General features: G+C 42.1%; 1 protein-coding gene across 7 annotated transcripts in view; it reads right to left on the minus strand.

The window, feature by feature from the left end:
• CUNH1orf226 (chromosome unknown C1orf226 homolog) overlaps nucleotides 1–22905 on the minus strand; it is a 306178-nt gene that overhangs the window by 121675 nt on the left and 161598 nt on the right. The window contains exon 1 of one of the 7 annotated variants that reach the window (XM_029229289.1): nucleotides 2338–2383. The exons of the other annotated variants lie outside the window; for them this stretch is intronic. Within the exon in view, the coding sequence (XP_029085122.1) occupies nucleotides 2338–2349 (12 nt within the window). The 5' untranslated portion in view covers nucleotides 2350–2383. Of the gene's footprint in view, nucleotides 1–2337; nucleotides 2384–22905 lie in introns of those variants that run through there. 7 annotated transcript variants of the gene reach the window in all.

A 22905-nucleotide genomic window follows, 5' to 3' on the forward strand; every position in this document is an offset into this window, starting at 1 on the left:
GAGAGAGAGAGAGAGAGAGAGAGAGAGAGAGAGAGAGAGAGAGAGAGGTGAAAAAAATAGAGTAGAGCAGCAAGTAAGCAATTCTTCTGAAGATCAAACAAGATAATAGATCTAAAGAGATTAGAAGAGTGCTTAGGCTCAGTTAAATGGCTCAATAAATGGGTTAAATGATTAAATGTTTTTTATGCTACTATTAAGATTACTAGTAGCTTTACACCTCCCACAGCACTTTAAACAATGCTTTGCACTTGTACTCAGTAAATAGTCCGGATGTGATGATAACTGTTAAGCAGGAACACAGGGATGCTAAATCATTCTACACAATTTGCAATTAAAGTAGCTATAGAGTCTTGGTGAACCAGATGCCCTATTTTCCCTTCATTAAAATACAAGCTAATCTAAATATGATTGTGTTCTTCAATCCCTCATGAATTAACAAAATCTTCCCATTAGAATATCACTGAATTATTACCATGATGAAGTTACCCCCTCAAAAAAAATGGAATTTGAACCAAAAGTGAAACTGGTTACATTTTATGACACTATTAACTGTTAAAAGATTTAATGAGGATACCTATGAGAACCCTGATCTTAGGATCAGAAGCTGCTCTTTGCTATAGTCAGTGAAAGAATGAGGGCTTCAGGAATATTCCAGAAAGTACACTGGCCACAAGTTAGGTGTTAATTTGGTTTATATTTATAGGTAATTGATGCTTCTCTTATCCTTGGGTAAAATTTTGCAGCTTGAAGGACTAAATATCCAGCCAACATGCAGGACAAAAGGCAAAGAGGGCCTTGGAAAACCAAAACAGGTGTGAGTGTATGCAGGGTCTTCATCTACTTCCCTCAAAAGAAAATCAACTGAAGGTGATTTATGAATTTTGCATTACCTGCAATGGGCTTTGCCCATCTACCACTTTTTCAGTCGGGCATGACTCCCCTTTCACACTTCCTCTCCCCACCAATCACATACACATTCATTCTCTAAGACCTGAACATTCTGGATCCCCCAAAATAAGATAGTTGCCTCTTCTTCTGAATTCCTACCATTCTTTATTCTGTATTCATTCTGTATTCAGTTTCAGCACCTAATAGATTAGATTGCAAAGATACTTTTATCTGTCTTTTCCCAGCTCAATCTCCCAATTGGACTAGGTGCACAGCAAAACTGAGAATGTGGGACACACTGTGTCTTATTTCATTCTGAACACCTGATACAAAATTGATAACAAATGTTTGCTGGACAGAACGTATATGTATAATAAATTCAGTCATCTGATATAATGCCTCAAATTAGGAGGGCAACAGCCAGGGTCAGTGTATTAGTTTCCTATGGCTGCTGTAACAAATTACCATGAACTTAGTGGCTTAAAAATGTCACAAATTTAACATCTTATTGTTCTGGAAGTCAGAAGCCTAAAATGAGTCCACGGGGATGTATTCCTTCTGGAGAATCCATTTCCTCGACTTTTCCAGCTTTTAGAGGTTATCTGCATTCCTTGGCTCATGGCCCCTTTGTTATCATCACAGCCAGCAGCTTATTAGCATCGTCAAATCTCTTTGATCTCCTGCCTTGCCCACAGAAAGACCCTTGTGATTATACTGGGCCCATATGGAAAAACCAGGGTAAGTAAAGGATCTCCACGTGGGAGATTAATCACACCTGCACAGTCTCTTTTGCCACGTAAAGTAGCACCAGGACACAAACACCTTTTAGGGGCCATTATTCAGCCTAGCAGAGTCAGGCACACTGACGGCTTCAAAAAGCAAACACCAGTAGCCTAAAATCAAGGGATAAAACAGAAAAAAGAGATGGAAAGTAGAGGAAAACTAAAAACGCACAAACAAAAAAAGGAGCAACTTGTGTCATTTATAAAGTGGAACTCAATTAGCACTATGCTCCCTCCATGACCTCTGAGGACAGTACTTCGTTATTTTGGTTCAATATTACAAGTAGAATTCAAAATAAAGACTTTGAGCCATGGGGAAAAAAAAGTTAAGTTTCATTCTGTAAAGTTCCTTTAAGAAAGAGGGCATGACAGGTCATGAAATATTTCACTTAAATGATTATTAATTTTGAAAGACAGGACTAATGCTTAGAGGGAGAAGATTAAATTTTACTTCTATGGAAAATCTCACTGTCTGATACGAAATGAGATTTATGATGTGTTATAGGCTGAATGTTTGTGTCCTCCCAAAATTCCTGTGTTGAAATTCTAATCCCCAATGTGATGCTACTAGGAGGTGAGGCCTTTGGGAGGCAATTAGGTCATAAGAGTAGAGTCCTCATGAATGAGATTAGTGCCCTTAAAAGAAGACCCCACAGAGCTCTCTCACCTTCTCCGCCATGTGAAGATACAATGAGAAAATGGCTGTCTGCAACCTGGACGAGGGCCCTCACCAGACCCTGACCATTTCAGTGCCTTGATCTTGAACTTCCAGCCTCTAGAACTGTGAGAAATAAGTTTCTGTTATCTGTAAGCCACCAAGTCCATGGTATCTGTTATAGCAGCCCAAATGGATTAAGGCAGTATTTATCAGAGAGATTGATTTCTGTCATGTATACTTGAACTTACAGATCCAAAAAAAAGTTCACCCTCAAAGAAGTCACCTTGGGAACATAATAAATTCTAATGAAAGAACTGCTTGAAAGTTTAAGGAAATCACCCTTTAAGAAGTTATTTTAGAACCAATACATAAACTACATCATTATCTGTCTCATTACTTTGTAATGATACTTCATTTTTAACTGGAATAGCCAAAGTTGAGTTATCAAGATAGGCAATCATTAAACTTGGTTCCAAATGATTTGGACCATTAAAAAAACATCAAATATCATATATCCTGATAATGGTCAAAAGAGTGAGCCGCAAGATCTGGATGCGGTTCTAAAAGAGGAAGGGCAAAAACAAAAGTGGGCGCAATCACTGAATCAAGAGCTTAGCCTTTCCAGGCCACCTCTCTGAACAGGGCTACACCCTTCAGAAATATAAGTTACAGAATGCTACTTAATCAGACTCTGGCTCTGATCAATTAGTCATAATTTGTATTATTCATCAAGTCATTTACATTTAGAGAATATTTAAATGCATTCAAGTTCAACGAAACTATATGCCTACTGTATATCAATGCCTATTGATTACATGCATTATTACAAAGCTCCGATTTGTATTAATGCCGACACTGCAAGCCTTATGTATCTGGATACCAAACCCTGGAGACGTTATTTCTCCTTCATTTCTTCCATAGATGCTGGGAACTTGATTTCATATGTTACAAGTTCCCACCTCATGGACCTGGGAATCCAGCTGATCTAAAGTCAAACCGTGAAGCAGGATTTATTTCACAATCACATACACATGGCTTCACAAACACACACTCCATATGGGCTGTCCAGAATTGCTACACAAATCCACTTTCCTCCCATATATATTTCAAGTTGCTGACAACAGAGCCCCATTAGCAACTTCATAGGTAAAGTCACTGTTTCCACAGAAACAACATCACTACATTCTGCAAGGGGGAGAAACTACAAGGGGACTCTCAAAGACAACAAAACCCAAACAATGCAACTAGAATATGCATGCTGTTAGTTAAAGTGGTTTTTTAAGGGTGCCTTAGTTTCTTTGGAGAAAAACACAAGCACAAAGTGCAGATTTTTAAAATTACAAATAAACGGGGAATAAATGCAACTAGGAAATACAAGTGCTAAATTTCTTTCTGAAACGTAATCCACTCTACTTTGCACAAGCCAGATTTGAGAAGTTTAACTTTTCTTAAGACTTGCAACCCTATAACATACACATGTTAATGTTTTAATGCTTTTAAAAAACATTTAAAACCTTTAAATGGTTTTTGACTTTGTGTTTATATGCTGTGAACGTAACATAATTGAGAGTAAATTTTAATGACTTCTTGGCAGTTCAACTAAGAAAAAACTCATATGCAATCTTATTCCACAGTAAAATGTAAGAACCAAGCCACAATCATGTAAATATTGAACGATGGAACTATATGAAATTGGAAACAAAGAATGGCAAAGTCAAACTATTATACAAAATTTGAACAGAACATTTTCAAAAGCTATCACAAAAATAAAAAATTCATGGAGAAGAAAATCAGACAATAGTACCATCCTCTGACTGTACAAACATAAGAGACTATATCGGTATTGTTAGAAATGGCCCACTGTGCTTATGGTGAGAAACCAGCACATTCTTTCAAGAGTTTACAATTAACAGCCTGATTCACAACTCCAGAAACATCTGAGGAATGCCTTTCTGGACATGGGACTGTCTTTTAAAAGACTGAAAATGTTGCCCAAGTCAGTCACCCAAAAGCAATCTAACTCAGAAAAGATGGAGAGCGCACAGGGGTATGGTCCCAGAGAGACCACTTGTATACAAACGTGTGAACTCTGTCCCAGATGAGAATCACAACCAAACAAACTGTATCAGAGGTTACAGGTTGTCCCTGAGCAACAGTAGGAAAGATGATGATGCCTGAGCAATAGCGAGTATGGAAACCACAAAGTTTACAAGCCGAGAGAAAGGGTACTAATGGAATCAACCAAACATCAGCCTATACATGCCACTGTGAATACCCACTGCACACCCTGCCAACCCCAGGGCTATTCCTTTGTTATTGACCTTGTGTCAAATACCCTAGGCTTATATAAGCATTTAAACCTTAGTATTTAACGATGATTGTAATGAGGTGGATAGACCTAGAGTCTGTCATACTGAGTGAAGTAAGTCAGAAAGAAAAAGACAAATACCGTATGCTAACACATATATATGGAATTTAAGAAGAAAAAAAAATGTCATGAAGAACCTAGAGGTAAGACAGGAATAAAGACACAGACCTACTGGAGAACGGACTTGAGGATATGGGGAGGGGGAAGGGTGAGCTGCGACAGGGCGAGAGAGGCACGGACATATATACACTAACAAACGTAAGGTAGATAGCTAGTGGGAAGCAGCCGCATGGCACAGGGATATCGGCTCGGTGCTTTGTGACCGCCTGGAGGGGTGGGATAGGGAGGGTGGGAGGGAGGGAGACGCAAGAGGGAAGAGATATGGGAACATATGTATATGTGTAACTGATTCACTTTGTTATAAAGCAGAAACTAACACACCATTGTAAAGCAATTATACTCCAATAAAGATGTTAAAAAAGATGTAAATGCAAAAAGAAAAAATCCTACAAAGACGCATTTATTTACCCTAGTGGTAGACTTGTTTGTGGGGGCTCTTCCCCTCCCTGAAAACCCACATGTAGAAGTAGCCTAAAGAAATACCAACGACAGAGAATGACAGCCAGTACCTGCCAGAATATCAACCAATCCTGCAATAGGTGAGACAGGCACTGTTGTCAGAAGATTTCCACCGTAGATCTTAAAGGCTTGACCAATGGGGAGACAAAAACATCTACAGCTAAAAGTTGAGCCATGGATATAAGATAACATGCAACTACAAGAGACCACTTATGTGTCAACCTGGAAACAAACCAAGGTAGGAGAGGAGAACCCAGGGAAGTAGAAGTAGATTCAAGTGAGAGGAAAAGATTACAGATAAGATGCATGGTGGGAGCTGCACCTGTGCCTCCTACCCACCTGGGTTGTTTTTTTTTAATCAATTCTCTCCTGCCCAACCCCACCACCATCACAGCCCCCATATCCCACTCACGGTCCTGTTGGAAGATACAGGGATAAGGACTGACTGTTCTATAAGCAGGTCATACAAAAATTATTAGGATGTGGTTCCTAATCTCACGGGGCTGACACACAAGTGAGTAAAAGACAGACGTCTAATAATTCTGATTCAATGTTATAAACACTGTATAGTAAAATGGAAGGATGACCAGGAGTTGCCCAGGGAGACAAGGTAAGAGGGGAATATGAGGCTGGGAGAGAACAACAAGAACACGAGCTGTGGCCTCCAGGTACCAACTCAGTGCTCAGGAAATGCAAACAGCCCTGTGCATTTGGAGCAAATGAGCACAGGGGAGCGGTTAGAAATCAGGCTCGAAATTTAGCCAGGGGACAGTTCATGGTCAATTTTTTAAATAACGAAAACAAGGCAATAAGTCTGGTACATTTGATTAATGGAGTTGCTTAAAGGCAAAAATGTCCTCCCTGAAATTTGGATAAAAAAGAGAAAAGTCTATGGCCACTAAAGAAAATCTGAAGAGATGCATGGCTAAGTCAGGTTCAGCAACCAGGGGTTACAATCAAGGTGATCCATGGCACTATAATATGGCAACCTAATCTCAAGACCTACACAGGCAGCAGATGGCCACCTCCCGCTACCGCCGCCCTGCCCCACTATCACTACAGACGATGTTGCCTTTGACAATTCTTATGTTTGTACCAGACTTGGACCTGGATTTCTTACCACTTATGTGACCTCGGACAGCACTTTTTAGAAAAATCACATATAGATGTGAACGGAGAAACCCACTGGCTTCCACTGTCCTCCCAATGTGTTAACTCCCCGGCTTTTGGCAAGTTCCAGCCAGAGCTCCCTTTCTGTTCTCCTCCAACCAGAAGGTTCTGCAGCATTTGACATGGATTCAAGGCCTGAATGTGGGTGGCTGTGTAATAAGCTAAGTTTTTATTATCTTGGATGCCCCACGTATCCTTTCTGTGCATCTATCTCCCCTCCAGTGTGGCCCTTTCACCTCTAACACACAAGCTTTCTGACCAATCCTTGGGAAAAACTTGTACAAAAATCAGTTTCCCCTAGGAATAATCTGGAGCAAGAAGGGCACACCCTGCAAGTGGAAGGTGCTTAAGTATAAGAAGTGTTTAAATGACTGCAGGTCCTGGATTCATTAAGAGATAACCTAAAAGAAGTTAATTCCTAAATAAGGGGGTACATTCACAAGCAGCTCTAGGTATCTGGCTCCAGCTGACAGGGTAAAAAAATCAAAATCCCTGACTCAGACCAAACACATGAGGGATCCTAAGACTCAATGAGAAGTGACTTTTGCATCATCAACCACTCTGTTCTTAAGAGAAAAGAGACCCTGTTCATATATAATAAGCACACACTTGTGTGCGCACACCCACATGTGTAAGTATATGTGCGCCTCCAAGAGAGGAGGAAGGAAAGCAAAGAAGTTGAGAAGCAAACATGGTAGAGTAGGATGAGTAATGCTGGCATTCAAAGACGATTCATTTACAGAGGCAGGTCAGAAAGGAGACAGTAAATTAAACATTGTCCACATCAGCACAGGCTCTGACCAACAGCTCCAAGTCCCAAGGACTCACAAGGAGTTCAAATGTAATAAAGCCTTTTGGAAGGAGAGTTAAATCCATAAGAAGATCCAGTTCAGTCCAGAAGCCCAAGTAAGGAAAACAGCTGCAGGAATGTTTACTGACACACCAGATGATGGTGGAGCAAAACAATCATTCAGATACTCTGCCATAATGGCAGACATAGTCTCATGGGTTGGACTCAGTATATGGCTGCTGCTAATTTGGCCCCTGTCTCCTTATCTCTATTCCAATTAATTGAATTCTTATTAACCAGATTCCTACCCTTAAAATCTGGGTTAGCTTGCTCACACAGAAAACAATCACTTGCATTGTTTGTTTTTCAATGTTTCTCTCGTATAGGAGATTACATTCATGCAATGAGTTTACAATGCTACAAGAGGTCATTCTCCAAAGGATCCATCCATCTGACCTTGTTCACTCTAGGGCCACTGATTACAGCTCTCACCTTGGCTGGAACTCCTGTCCTGATCAACACCTTGCACACAGCAACGGAAGGTCATGAGAGAGGAGATCAGAGAATGTAGATAGCTCAGAGCAAGTCACTGCCTATCCTGTAAAAAAAAACCTTCATCAGCAAGTAACTCACACTGAATTCCCTCTCGTGGGCCAGCTACCCAGGTCTCTCAGCAAGAAACAGTAAAAGGAGCTGAGGGAGAAAAAAGAAGTGTTTGGGGACGGGTCTAGGGTGCTAACTTCAGTCTGGCCAGGGCCAGCTGGAACAGACAAGCACAGGAAAGATGTAGATCCCAGCTTCCGGAGAAAGAGCCCTTGTAAATAAAAGCGGTCGGAGATGGGGAAAAGATTGACCAATCTATAATACAAACTCTGGGAGCCACCTCAAAATAAAATGCTCTTCAAGGTCATCTTGAGTCCTTCCCAGTACTTTAGAACAGCCTGACAGATGTTAATTAACCCTCCTGATTCCACAGCCCCAAGGGAGATGTAAATATGTTTAACTGATGAGCATATTCAATCTGTACTATTCCTGGAGCTCTAACAGCTTTCTAAAGGGCCTTTTGAAGAAAAGCATTTTGACAGCATCATAAAATGTCCGAATTGAAATGGATCACAAAGGGCCTCTCTGGAGAGGAAGCAGGAATAGTGGCAAAAATAGGGCCTTGGAGAAAGATCTGGCATCTATCAGCTGTGTGAGGCCAGGGAAGTTACTCAAGCCTTCTAAGCCTCAGTCTCTCTACCTGCAAAAGGAGGACGACATCGCCCACTCTACGGATTGGGTTGGTAAAAAGCCCAGCCCTGTGCCCCGGTTATAGTGGTCTACAGTTGTAATTTCTGTAAACAGCGCTACACTATACAGTACTGCAACAAAAGTAACTTACAATTTAGAACATACTATCCTCACATCCTTTCTCCTTTGTCACCGCTCACCAATCCCAGCCTCTCATGACACGCCAGCCTCTGCAGAAAACACATCCATGTAGATTCTCAAGGCCTCATATTCCTTACTGTAAAATGACCACCATGTTTGCCTATTACTAGTCAGTCAGCAAGGCAGTGGTGGAGCCAACTTGCCAACCCTGCCTCCCAAGTCCAAGTTTCTCACGGTCCTCTTTGTCTACCAGCCCCACTGCTTTCCCCTCTGGCATTCTCAGCTCTGTACACTATTGCCTACTCCTACGTGCTCACTTCCCTAGAGCTCACCTCAAAATCTTCGGCCTTTGCTAGGGTTCCAAGTGCCCTCAACTTTAATTTTCATCTGTGACTCTCATGAACAAGCTGCATACTTCCTCTTCAGGGTCCAAACAAAAGGCTCTAAGCAAGCAGACCTAGGGAGGTTTCTCTACACTCGCGGGAAGCTTTATGAAATCTTAATGAGAAGACGGCCCATCAACCTAAACATGTTCAGATTATTTTCAAGTGAGAATCAGAAACACTTTGTTAGGGTCAGCAATGGTGCGTGCAGAGGTCGGGAGTGAGGGAGGGGGAGGTGTCAGCCACATGGGGTGACGGTAACTTTCATGTTCACCCATTCCTACACATGATGACACATGTAATTCCCAACCAGTGGCACCCTCCTGATCTGTTCTGGGGCTCCAGAAATCCTAGCCCTATGAGGTCCTGACTTAAAAAAAAAAATTAGAGTAAAAAAAAAATTAGAGTCAATGATACAAAACATCTCATAAAAAACCCCTATTAGAAAAATAAATGGTTCTTAACTTGGTTTAGCCAAGTTGGCCAAAATCACACGGCTCCAGAATCCAGGAATCCTATCTCCCCTTTCCACCTCAACCACGAAGGAGCCTCTACAGGAGCCGACATTAACTCCCCAAGGCAGGAATTATCATTTCCTGGGTACAGCATATGTCTGCTTCTTATTTTCTGGATTCATGAACTTAAAAAGATAAACCTTCAACCAAACTACTTGTCTGTGTCAGCAAAAAACTTTTTTTTTTTTTAAAGTGGCTTGGTAAATGAAAATCAACAGATAATCAAAAGGAAAAAGCCCACACGATGAGTCTGTTCTGGGGGGAAAACTGCAACTTTCTCACAGTATTATATCCACAAAGGTGGTAACATTTCCTCAGATCTCAGCATCTCAAGAGTCGAGGGAGAAGCAGGGGAATCCAAGATTATGGGAAATGCCTAAACTTTCACTTATCTTATTGACCAGAACTTGATAGGGTAATTGTTAATTTTGGTTTTCTAAGAATTGCAAAGTGCCTTGTTTGCTGTTGTGTGTTCTTTAATTTTTCTCTGATAGTTCGTAACGGTGACAGGGCAAAGTATCAGTTTTTCCCAAATCAGTAACTGCCCTCAGCTTCACCCATGAGAAACAGGCTTTGCTAATCTGAGGGCTCAATCAGTACGTATTTATTTGGGCCAATTAAGTGTCATATGTACCGGGTGCTATAGAATAGTCCATCAGAACTTTCTAGAATAATGGAAATGCTCTTTATCTGTGCTTACACACTAGACTACTAAGGACTTGAAATGTGGCTATAGCGCAACTGAGGAACTGAACTCTGCTTTAACCTTAAATTCTCACGCGTGTCCAATGGCTACTGAATTGAATAGCACAGCTACAGGGGATACCAAGACATGAGAAAACATGGTCCCGGAATGCAGAATCATGTTCCATCCGGAGGAACAAGTCAAGGACAGAAGAAAAGCTAACTCATAAGGACAAGGTGGTAAGTAAAGTTGCCCTCTGAGTCTTCACTTTCTCTATGCAAAAGCCCCTGTTTACAAAATGAATGCACAGAAATTGCTGGCATTCCTATACACTAATGATGAAAAATCTCAAAGTGAAATCAAGAAAACACTCCCATTTACCACTGCAACAAAAAGAATAAAATATCTAGGAATAAATCTACCTAAGGAGACAAAAGACCTGTATGCAGAAAATTATAAGACACTGATGAAAGAAATTAAAGATGATACAAACAGATGGAGAGATATACCATGTTCTTGGATTGGAAGAATCAACACTGTGAAAAGGACTCTACTACCCAAAGCAATCTACAGATTCAACGCAATCCCTATCCAACTACCACTGGCACTGTTCGCAGAACTAGAACAAAAAATTTCACAATTTGTATGGAAACACAAAAGACCCCGAATAGCCAAAGCAATCTTGAGAACGAAAAACGGAGCTGGAGGAATCAGGCTCCCTGACTTCAGACTCTACTACAAAGCTACAGTAATCAAGACAGCATGGTACTGGCACAAAAACAGAAAGATAGATCAATGGAACAGGATAGAAAGCCCAGAGATTAACCCACGCACATATGGTCACCTTATCTTTGATAAAGGAGGCAGGAATGTACAGTGGAGAAAGGACAGCCTCTTCAATAAGTGGTGCTGGGAAAACTGGACAGGTACATGTAAAAGTATGAGATTAGATCACTCCCTAACACCATACACAAAAATAAGTTCAAAACGGAATAAAGACCTAAATGTAAGGCCAGAAACTATCAGACTCTTAGAGGAACACATAGGCAGAACACTCTATGACATATATCACAGCAAGATCCTTTTTGACCCACCTCCCAGAGAAATGGAAATAAAAACAAAAATAAACAAATGGGACCTAATGAAACTTCAAAGCTTTTGCACAGCAAAGGAAACCATAAACAAGACCAAAAGACAACCCTCAGAATGGGAGAAAATATTTGCAAATGAAGCAACCGACAAAGGATTAATCTCCAAAATTTATAAACAGCTCATGCAGCTCAAAAACAAAAAAACACACAACCCAATCCAAAAATGGGCAGAAGACCTAAATAGACATTTCTCCAAAGAAGATATACAGACTGACAACAAACACATGAAAGAATGCTCAACATCATTAATCATTAGAGAAATGCAAATCAAAACTACAGTGAGATATCATCTCACACCAGTCAGAATGGCCATCATCAAAAAATCTACAAACAATAAATGCTGGAGAGGGTGTGGAGAAAAGGGAACACTCTTGCACTGCTGGTGGGAAGGTGAATTGGTACAGCCACCATGGAGAACAGTATGGAGGTTCCTTAAAAAACTACAAATAGAACTACCATATGACCCAGCAATCCCACTCTTGGGCATATACCCCGAGAAAACCAGAATTCAAAAAGAGTCATGTACCAAAATGTTCATTGCAGCTCTATTTACAACAGCCCGGAGATGGAAACAACCTAAGTGTCCATCATCGGATGAATGCATAAAGAAGATGTGGCACATATATACAATGGAATATTACTCAGCCATAAAAAGAAACGAAATTGAGCTATTTGTAATGAGGTGGATGGACCCAGAGTCTGTCATACAGAGTGAAGTAAGTCAGAAAGAGAAAGACAAATACTGTATGCTAACACATATATATGGAATCTAAGAAAAAAAAATGTCATGAAGAACCTAGGGATAAGACAGGAATAAAGACACAGACCTACTAGAGAATGGACTTGAGGATATGGGGAGGGGGAAGGGTGAGCTGTGACAAAGCGAGAGAGTGGCATGCACATATATGACCACCTAGAGGGGTGGGATAGGGAGGGTGGGAGGGAGGGAGACGCAAGAGGGAAGAGATATGGGAACATATGTATACATATAACTGATTCACTTTGCTATAAAGCAGAAACTAACACACCACTGTAAAGCAATTATACTCCAATAAAGATGTTAAAAAAAAAAGTCCCTGTTGATCAGGCGTCAGTACAACCATCACTTTTTCAGGGAGGTGTCTCCAATGGGTCAAATCCCCATATCATGCACATTAATCATACCATGGACCCTCTCCTTTAGCAGATCTTAGTTGAATGTTCATGCTCTTGTGTAATTATCTAATTAGCCCGTGATTCTCTTTTCTGTCAACTTCATTAGGGCACAGACCATGTCTATTTTTTTCTCACTACTATGCCCCAAACTCCAACACAATATGTGCGCATAGTAGGTTTCAAATTAACGTGTTGAACTGAATAAACGATTAACTGAGGTCCTGAATGTGAAAATGATCTATAAAATATGAAGCACAACGGCAACGTTTGTGATTGTTACTTGGCGTGGTTGATGACAAGAGAATTAATGCTCTTAGCTGCTGGAAACCATTCTGCTTTCATTTAAGTAACATAACTGCTGCATTTGAAGGACACCACAAGGAAAGGGACTCTTACAAGCTATCCCACAGTGCCCTATTTCAGTATTCTGTTCATGACCATGTCAAAATATCCAGCTCATCTGTGTTCATATGTAGTATTGCTTTATTCTGATCCATTGCTGGTCACTGTGGGAGCCTTGGTTGAGTCATCTGGCCTTTTAAAAAGCAAGAGGCCTATTGGCTAAATCTGCTGGGTATCTGGTGCTGGACCATAGACAATGCATTCTGGCCATGGGTCAGGCTGAGAAAAGCACTCCAGGTCCCACCAACCCCCACCTTTGCCTGAATCCAACTCTATACCCAAAGTGCCATGGGCATCAGGAGCCAGAGGAAACTGCAGTGGCCAAGGCCCGGGAGAGCTTGCTCCCCCATGCTGATACATTCAAAGGAACAAAGACCTTCCAAGTTACACTGAGCTGGTCTGAAGATGGAAGGTCTTTATGCAGGTTTCCAAGGAGATGACTCAGATGCTGTTACCATAGAAACTGTTGCTACCATCTATTGTCCATCACCCCTTGACAGAAAGCCGGAGCGGGGTGGGGGGGCGGTGGTTGTTGATGGAGAAGGAAACAAGAAGACTTGGATTTAAGTCAAGATAAAAAAACCCATTGAGGTGGGTCCCCTGAAGACTTCTATGGTGTATATAACAAAACCTCCAATCTCCAAAGGAAATGAATAGGGACATGAGTGTTTATGGTTTGTTGTTACTTGTGTTGATAGAGTTGGAGTGAGTAAAGTGGCACATAAGAATGACCTCTACCCATTTGCTGGGCCTTGTCACCTAGGAGCTCTAGAGAAAACACTCGAGTATGAGGGTCATCAGCAATGTCCAGGCCATAACCCCTGAAGCTGCAGGACCATAAGGAAACTGATGTAAGCTGTCCCCTCCCTTCTCTCCTGCTGAAACTTTTTTTTCAGGTGGAAGAGGAGTATATTAGAAGTCCCTCTGACTTTTGCTATTATCTCATAATATACACTACCAATAAAGTGTTAATTTTTTTAATCTAATGAGAGCAGCTTATGGGAAGAGTAGAATAGTTGCATAAGTAACAAACACATAGAAGTGCACATAGGTAATAAAAGACATACTAGACTTGGCATCAAGTCTGAAGACCAGAATTTAAAGGTCAGTCTCATCACTTATTATATGCATGACCTCAGGCACTTAACTGCTTGAGTCTCAATTATCTCTTTTATTTCATGGGAATCGTTACTGCCAGTCTACTTCCTACGGTACAAAGCCTTATGAAGGAATTATGCTATCTGTGCCAAGAACCATGATGTTGGTTACCTAACATGCCATACCCATATTAGCAAAAGACTTTTAACTTCAATGACTCCAGGCAGGACTGTTATAAATCCTTCTGTGTTATTCAACTTTCTGTTTGGAAAACAGTTGGTACCCAACCAGTTAATATGACATTAAAATTATGGATAAGATGGAATATGTCTCCACGGCCTCCTGCTTATTTTCTTATCTAGGCCCGCAGACTATATGCAGGCATCAAGTCTGACAATTAGACCTAACTTTTTCCCAAAGTAGCCTTGGAAAGTTAAATTTCAATTGGGAATAAGATGCTGAAGTTACAGGAGGAGCTCTCTGGAGTAGACAGAAAGTAGAAGCTGTTTGAGGAAAAAAAAAAAAAAAAAAAAGGAATCTGGCAGGTACATTGTCAAACCTGAAACATCTAATTAGGGTAGAGAATGGGAGTTGGGAAAGATCTGGAGTCTGGACATAGAAACAAGAACAGAAATTATATACTGCTGCTACCCCAATCTAAAAAGTCTTCACATCTTTCACACCCTTTATTAAGAAAACAAAAAGTCTGTAATCCATCTTACAAAGTAAGCACTCGCAAAGCTGCCAGGTAGGAGGACCTGCAGTCTGCCATATCTGCTCCAGGAAAGGTGACTCAGGCCTGGGCATTCCCGAAGCCAGACAAAGGAGGCATTCAGGCACGAACAGACGGAGCGAAGAAAATGCAATTCAGTTCCTCTAGTTCTGCAGAAGTTCCTTATTTATGTTTTTCTTTCAAAGAACGCCGCTGTGCATTGTTGGGATACTACTAGATCAGGAGCATTTCTCTTGAGGTATCGGACAGGAAGGAAAGAGAGAGGCAAGGAAAGCAAATGTCTTTACAATCATGGCATTGGCTAATCCTACATGCCAGGAAGAAAGGAACGGGGACAATACAAAACATGCTAGATGTTCTCACTCTTGAGTTCAGGTCTCTCTTGATAATCATCAGGAACCCAGCACCAAACCCAAAGACCACACAGTCAAAAAGGGGTCACTGAAAGACAGAGTCCAAGGGGGCTAAGGTCCCTGGTGCTGGCAAATAAGATTCACACTTGGCTTTAGCTTTAAATATGATTCCCACAAAATGACTTCCAGAGCTTTAAAAATCCCTGAATCCCACGTTTTGCCCAACTTAATAATGGACAGCATTTCTTCTCAACAGCTTTTGTGCTTCATTGAGGCAGATCTCTCCAATGAGAACAAACTGGCCAGGTTCACTCTGCTCAGATCTCCTCAGGACACACTCATAGCACCGAAAGGGAGAGCTAAAATGGACCTGACATATCATACACCGTTATCCGGGCTTTTCATTTTAGATTTGAAAAGACCAAGGCCGAGAGACCCAATAAATGACTTGTCCAGCGTCAGGAGCCAAAGAGTGTAGATTCCAGGCCAGAACATCACTGTATTATTTCCATCCCATTAAGCCACCACCCTAACCCTACGCACACTAACGTACACTGAAAGCAAAAGCCAGTATTTGAGCCTAAACAGATGCTCTCAGTCTGACCTGTCTCTGTACCACACCTGATTAGTTGGCAGGATTTGAAAAAGTCTCATTCACAAAGCAGCGTCTAAACAGGAATCGCTGATAGACATCTGGGTTGTTTCCAGTTTGGGTTACTATTACGTTTAAAGCCACCATGAACACTCATGCACAAGTCTGTGCATGGACGCGTGCTTCCATTTCTTTTGGACAAATACCTAGAAGTGGAAAGGCTGGATTATATGGTAGGTGTATGTTTAACATTTTAAGAAACTGCCAACCTGTTTTCCCAAGTGGCTGTGCCATTTTATATTCCCACCAGCAGTATGTCAGGAGTTCCAGCTCGCCTACATCCTGTCAATACTTGATATGCTCAGTCTTTTCAATTTTAGTCATTCTTACAGTTATGTAGTGATATCTCATTATGGTTCTAATTAGCATTTTCCTAATGACTAATGATTGAATATACTGAGTATACTGAACATAGTTTCATGTGCTTATGTGTCATCCACTTTGGTGAAGTGTCCAAACCTTTTGCACACTTTTAAAATTGGATTGTATGTGTTCTTATCATTGAATTTTGAGAGTCCTTTGTATATTCTGGATACAAGTCCTTCAGATAATAAAGTCTATAGCAATTGCTTCCCTTAAAGACAAAATACCTTACTGATTTCCTTAAGCCTTTCCCTCACCCCATCAGCAGTCTCTCCTCCCCTGCTATGGTAACATTACGATCTGAACATTTAAATGCAGGGACAGGCAATATGGTCTTCTTAGCCTCCATGACCCTGGGTGGTCACAGGTGATCAGGAAGCAGGATGTCTTCTCATACCCCTGACTGCTACTCAAGTCCATTTTATACTCACACACTCCTGCAAGGCATTAACATAAATGTTTCTTATTTAAAGAGACACTATCTTTAATCAGTAGTTCTCAAGAGGGGACAATTTTGTGCCCGCCCCCCCCCCACCGAACATTTGGCAATGTCCAGAGACATTTATGTTTGTCACACCTAGGTGGGGAAATGGTTGTTACTGGGATTTAGTGGGTAGAGGCCAGATATACCAGTAAACACCCACAAGGCACAGATCAGCCCTTTTGTGGAAACCCTGCTTTAAATCTATTTGAGGGCACTGTTTTTAGACCACGCAATACAGTGCAATAGAAATACTGATTTAAGAACCAAGAAATCTAGGTTCTTCTCCTAGCTCTGTCACTAACTAGTTGTGTAACCTCAGGCAAAGCACCAAAACTCTCCAAGGCCCAAATTTCTCATCTGTAAAACGCAAGGGCTGACCTAAATTACCTCTAAGTTCTCCAGTTGCAAAGAAATATAACCCTCTGACCATTTATTTAAAACCACACACAACTTGGAGCAGTCCTGAAAATGTCCTTATGTTTTCCATACTTAAGGAATTTAACAAGATGGTGACAAAGGTTTGTTTAAGGGAACAGTCCCTGAGAATGTTTCTCATTAAAAAGGATGGGTATCATAATGTTCATTTCAGCTCTATTTACAATAGCCAGGATACGGAAGCAACCTAAGATGTCCGTCGACAGATGAATGGATAAAGAAGATGTGGCACATATATACAATGGAATATTACTCGGCCATAAAGAGAAATGAAATTGAGTTACTTGTAGTGAGGTGGACGGACCTAGAGTCTGTCATACAGAGTGAAGTAAGTCAGAAAGAGAAAAACAAATATCACATATATATATGGAATCTTAAAAAAAAATGGTTATGAAGAACCTAGGGGCATGACAGAAATAAAGACGCAGATGTAGAGAATGGACTTGAGGGCATGGGGAGGGGGAAGGGTAAGCTGGGACGAAGTGAGAGAGTGGCATGGACTTATATATACTACCAAATGTAAAATAGCTAGCTAGTGGGAAGCAGCCGCATAGCACAGGGAGATCGGCTCGGTGCTTTGTGACCACCTAGAGGGGTGGGATAGGGAGGGTGGGAGGAAGACGCAACAGGGAGGAGATATGGGGATATATGTATAGCTGATTCACTTTGCTATAAAGCAGAAACTAACACACCATTGTAATGCAATTATACTCCAATAAAGATGTTAAAAAAATAATAATCCATAGGGCAAAGAAGAAATCACAAGGGGAATTAGAAAACACTCTTGTCTGAATGAAGAAGAAAACTTAATGCAACAAAGTTGTGGGATGCTGCTAAAGCAGTGATTAAAGGGAATTGTTTTTTCTTTAAGTGCTCATATTTAAAAAGACCAAAAAACCCTCACGTCAATGATCAAAGCCAGGAATTGGTAAACTTTAAAAATAAATGACCAGATAGTAAACATTTTGGGCTATGTGGATCATATACGGTCTCTGTTAAATGTTTTTTGTTTTTTAACAACCTTTTAAAATATAAAAACCATTCTTAGCTCAGGGGGTGTATAAAAGTAGGCCATGAGCTGTAACTCGCCAGCCTCTGACCTACGCTATTGCCTTAAGAAACTAGAAAAAAATGAGCAAATTAAAGTAAGCAGAAAAGAGGCGAAATAAAAAGTGAAATAGAAAAGTAAAAAAGAAAATCAGTAAGATAAAATGTTTATTTGAAGTGATCAAGAAAATTGTAAACCTCTAGCCAACAAGAAAAAGACTCAAATTACCATATGTAGAAGGAAGAAACCCGACTTCAGATCCTGTAAACACTAAAAAGATAATAAAGGAATCTTATGAACAACAACAAAAAAGGATGGGTATCAACTGCCGACCTCAGCAGGGACTCCACTCAGAGATGGGAAGACGAGATGGGCTTCTAGCACCCACCAGCAGAGTTCAGATGTTCCCAGAACAGAACCCACCCCACTGAGTTGGATCATTCTATCCTCCCTTCCACCCCAACTCACTGGACTTCAGTGATATAAACATGAGCTCAGGTGCAAACATGACTCTCACAGCAGAGCAGGTGAAAACACTTCCAGGGCCAATTTGCCTAGCAGATGCAGTTTCCAACTCAAAAGTGAGATGGTGCCAATGATACAGTGTCTCTGAAAATCCTGACAGACCTCTGATAGGAGGAAAGTCACCTCATAATGGGACCCTGGGACTCACCTCAGTGAAACAACAGGCTCACTGCAGGCCCAGACAACACAAACCCTAAATCCCAATCAAGTTTCTGCCGCTCACGCCCCCTTTGGGGGGAAGAAGATCCTTCACCAATTCTTACAACAGATGTTCTGCAGGTTAAATGAGTTTGCAAATTGCTCCTAAGGGTCCCTGCAAGAATAAACAGACAGCTAACAGCTCGGACAGCCCAGGGGTAAAGTTCTTTAATTTCAAACCGACAAAAAGTTATAAACATTAATTAAGCAAGAAGATTTACCAGGAAAAACCTGCCTCTCAAAATCCCAAGAGCTTCCCACAGATATTCCTGGTGAAAGCATCATGATTTCCACCATAATTGATGGTTAAAAAGAGGAGCAAGGTCGATTCTGGTCGAGGAAGAGCTTTTGCTCTTCTAGCAACCGAAAGGAGGCTTTGAACTGCTTGCTCTTTTTCCAAGAGGGTAAGGTCAACAGTTGGGACACATTATTAACCACTGTCATCTCTCCTCTCTGTTTTTCTTCTGTGAAGAGAAAGGAAGGCTTCCTACATGCATACCTACAGGAAAAGGGGAAAGCAAAGGCGAGACACCATGTAGAAGTGAATACCTTGGTCTCTGATAGGAAATGTTCTCAGGCCGTAGCCCATACCCGTTGCCGCTCAATATCACCTACCTCATTTGCTTCCAACTAACCCAGAGCGTGATGGAACCATGAGAAGCATGCTTCTCTCTTCCAGTTGCAGCCCTTACTCATTTTAGTGCCCTGTCTAGCACCAGAACCACTCAACAGACAAGCCTGAGGCAAAGCCACTGCAGAGACTTTTGCAAACAGTTTAACTCATCAGGATGTCAGACCTAAAGCAGAGAGTACTATTCGTTACCAGCCTAAAGACTGACAGCAGTAGGCGCCATTAGTGACGACGGTAACTTCTAGTTAATCAGGCTCCTGCATTGCCTGCTGTGTGCGTGGTGTGTGTATGTGTGTATGGATGGGGGAATGTCAGCTCAAACTCAAAGCAGCATGTAAAATCAAGTCTTCCTTATTAAATTGCTCATTTCACTTCTTCTCTTCTACTTTTGCCTATCCCTTCCTTCACAAGGACCAGTTAGCAATAGAAGCTGAAAGACAGCTGGATGTTTCATGTTCAGTGCTGAACCAGAAGATTTAAGCAATTTCTCCTCTCAGGATTTGAGCCCAATCTCCTCTGGGTGCCCTGAGGTGCCTCTCTTCTCAGTTCTTGGAGGCTGACCATCCCAGTGGCTATTTCTATATAACAACTTAACAACATCTATAACATAACCACTTTTTTATTTTGCTCACACTTTTACGGGTCAGAAACGTGGGAGAGGCTGGACAGTTCTCACTTGGGGTTCTCATGCAGTTACAGTAAGAAGTTGGGGTGAGCTGCAGGCATCGAAGGTCAGATGAGGCTGGGCGTCCAAGATGGCTCACTCACAAAGCTGACGGCTGGTGCTGGCTGTCGACTGGGAGCTCAGCTGGAGCTGTCGGCCAGAGTGCCCACACGTGGCCTCTCCACTGTGGCTGCGTCAGGCTAGCTGGACTTCTTGGCAGCTGGTTTCCCTCAGAGTGAGGGATAGTTGTCTGGCCCTTTTTGGGACCTAGCCTCAGAAGTCCCACAACGTCAGAAGTCACATACTTCCGCTGCATTCTATGAGCTATAAGTGAGTGCCTAAGGTCAGCCCAGACACAAGGGAAGTCATCATAATTCTCATCTCTCAATGGCATGAGGGTCAAAGAATTTTCAGGCATGTTTTAAAATCCCCACACATCTGCTTGAGGTCAGGAAATGTGCCTTGTTCGCTACTGTATCTCTCACACACAGCAGAGTAGCTGGCATATAACAGATGCTCAATAAATGGATGCTGAATGAATGAGTGAACAAAAGAACAAATCAGCTTCCAGAGTGGGTATCTATTTCTCAAGAGAAAAAGTTAGTTCTTTCCCCTGTGCCTCATTTTTTTCCCCCACTGCTATAGCAGGGATACAAATTCAACTTTCATGGGATCGTGTTAATAAATGAGATAGTTTATGATGGAGGATTTTCATTTTCCCAGAGTTGCTGGAAAAGACTAGAAAAGGCACGACGTGACGAGTCTCTCATTGTTCACAGAGCTGCAGTGCACACCTCCGTGTCAAGGTTAACATCTGTCACCCTCTCTCGATGGGCTTCCCTTCCCTCCTCTGCCCAGTCAATCCTTAGAGGCCGGTCTCCATCTCGAGTTCTTCCCAGAGAGGCAGTGTGGGGATTAAGAACCTGAAGCCTGACTGCAAATCCTGTCTCTCCCTTCCTGCAGTGTAGCCTTGGACATGTTACTCAGGCTTTCTCTGTCTCATCTGCATCTGCAAGATGAGGATAATAATAATAGCTACCTCATACAGTCATTGTGAGGATTATATGAGTCACTATGCATTGAGTGCTCAGGTCACCCAGCACATAACAAGTGCGATGCAAGTGTTATTAGCCGTAATTGTCACTCCAGCCTTCACCGATCTTCCTCTCCTCTGAACCCACAATAAAGACCCTTCAGATTCCCCCAAATGCTGTGTTTGCTTGCACTTCTGTGCCTTCCACATGTTGCTTTCTCTTAAAAGGATTAATCTTAAAGCACACACAGCAGCACATCCTGACACATGCTAAGCACCATCTCAGTGTTGGTGATTATGCTGCTGCCTGGCACGCTCTTTTCCCACCTTTCCTCTCTTCCCCTTGGCTGGCTAATTCCTAGTCATCTCTCAAGTCTCCTTTCAGACGTTACCTGCCAAGAAAGCTTCCCTTCCATCCTAAATCTAGGCCAAGTATCTTTCCAATCAAGGTCACTGCTGGTCCCCATGCACCTTTCTGTGGACTACAAAAAGGCTCCCCTTCTGCAAAGCAGCATGCGTCTAGAGGAGTGGAGCATGGTCTGAATTTCAGCCTCTACTCACTCCTCCAGCCAAAAGCCCTTGAGCAGCCCCACCCTGCCTCCGCTGTGTACCCGCTGCATTTATCATACTCCACTGTAATTAGCCCCTGGCGTGTCTGTATCCTTTCAGCAGACTATAAACTTGGCAGGGGCATGATTGCTCCAACGGAAATCTCCAATATCTGTATACCACTCAGCACTTAATAGGTGCTCAGCAAATATTTGTTGAATAACTGAATGGACCATGAAGAAAGGACCATGTGCCTTGTATCCTTCCCTGGTGGCTGTTTATATCTTCCAGTATCCCAGTGTAAGCACAAAGCCACTCAACACAGGCAAAGCTTTATCATCACCCTTATGTCTGTACTTTCTGTTGTTCTGAGTTGCGGGAAGAGAGAGGGAGGCTTCTAGACCCTTCCTTCCCAGGGACAGTGTAATTTACGCTCCAACTGGAAAGAGTGCTCTGCTGTAGGGCCCTCATGCAGGTGGCCTATGGCACCTCTGCAAATGCAGTCCTCCCTATTAAATGGCAAAGAGCTATTCTAGGGCCCAACTGAGCTTGCCCAGGCTTGGGCAGAATGTGTAAACCTTAAGTACTGGGTTGGCCAAAAAGTTCATTTGGGTTTTTCCGTAAGAAGTTACAAAAAACCCAAGCGAACTTTTTGGCCAACCCAATATTTCCCTGAATGGTTCAGAGGGCACTGGATGAGGGTGCTGCCCCAGCCGTGGCCCACAGGGCTGGAGGGCAGGAATCCTGAGGCTGGTGCCAGACAAGCAGGTGTGCCTCAACACACGCCCACCTGTCGGGCAGTGCGGCAGGAACCAGACTTGGGCCATTCCCAGAAGTTACGTGGCCCTGCATTTAGTAAGCTGGCAGTAGTCGTGGCTTACTGAAACGGAGCCACAACAAGGCAGTTTAACTTGGGCAGTTATGAGTTTCAATTAGTGTCTCTAGGGTGGTAGGTAGGTAAGTGAACGTGCCAGAAAGATGCAAAGCTGCCTGGTGGCAGGAACAGCATCAGTCGAGGCACCAGGAAGCCTGGTCAGAGCTCTGGCTCCACTTTACTGGGACGAGTCACCTTCCCTTTATATCTGTGTCCTTAGGTGTTGGTTGGCAATGTAGTGGTCTTTATACTTCCTGGAATTATTCTGAAAATTAAATCAGATAAACATAAAAGCAATTCAGAAAGTTCTTCTTATCACTGAGTTGTATAATTCCTCTGCAATGTCACCCTAATTCTAAACTGTT

Source organism: Monodon monoceros, unplaced genomic scaffold (assembly GCF_005190385.1).
Source record: "Monodon monoceros isolate NGI ecotype Baffin Bay Population unplaced genomic scaffold, NGI_Narwhal_1 Super_Scaffold_18, whole genome shotgun sequence".
Lineage (NCBI taxonomy): Eukaryota > Metazoa > Chordata > Mammalia > Artiodactyla > Monodontidae > Monodon > Monodon monoceros.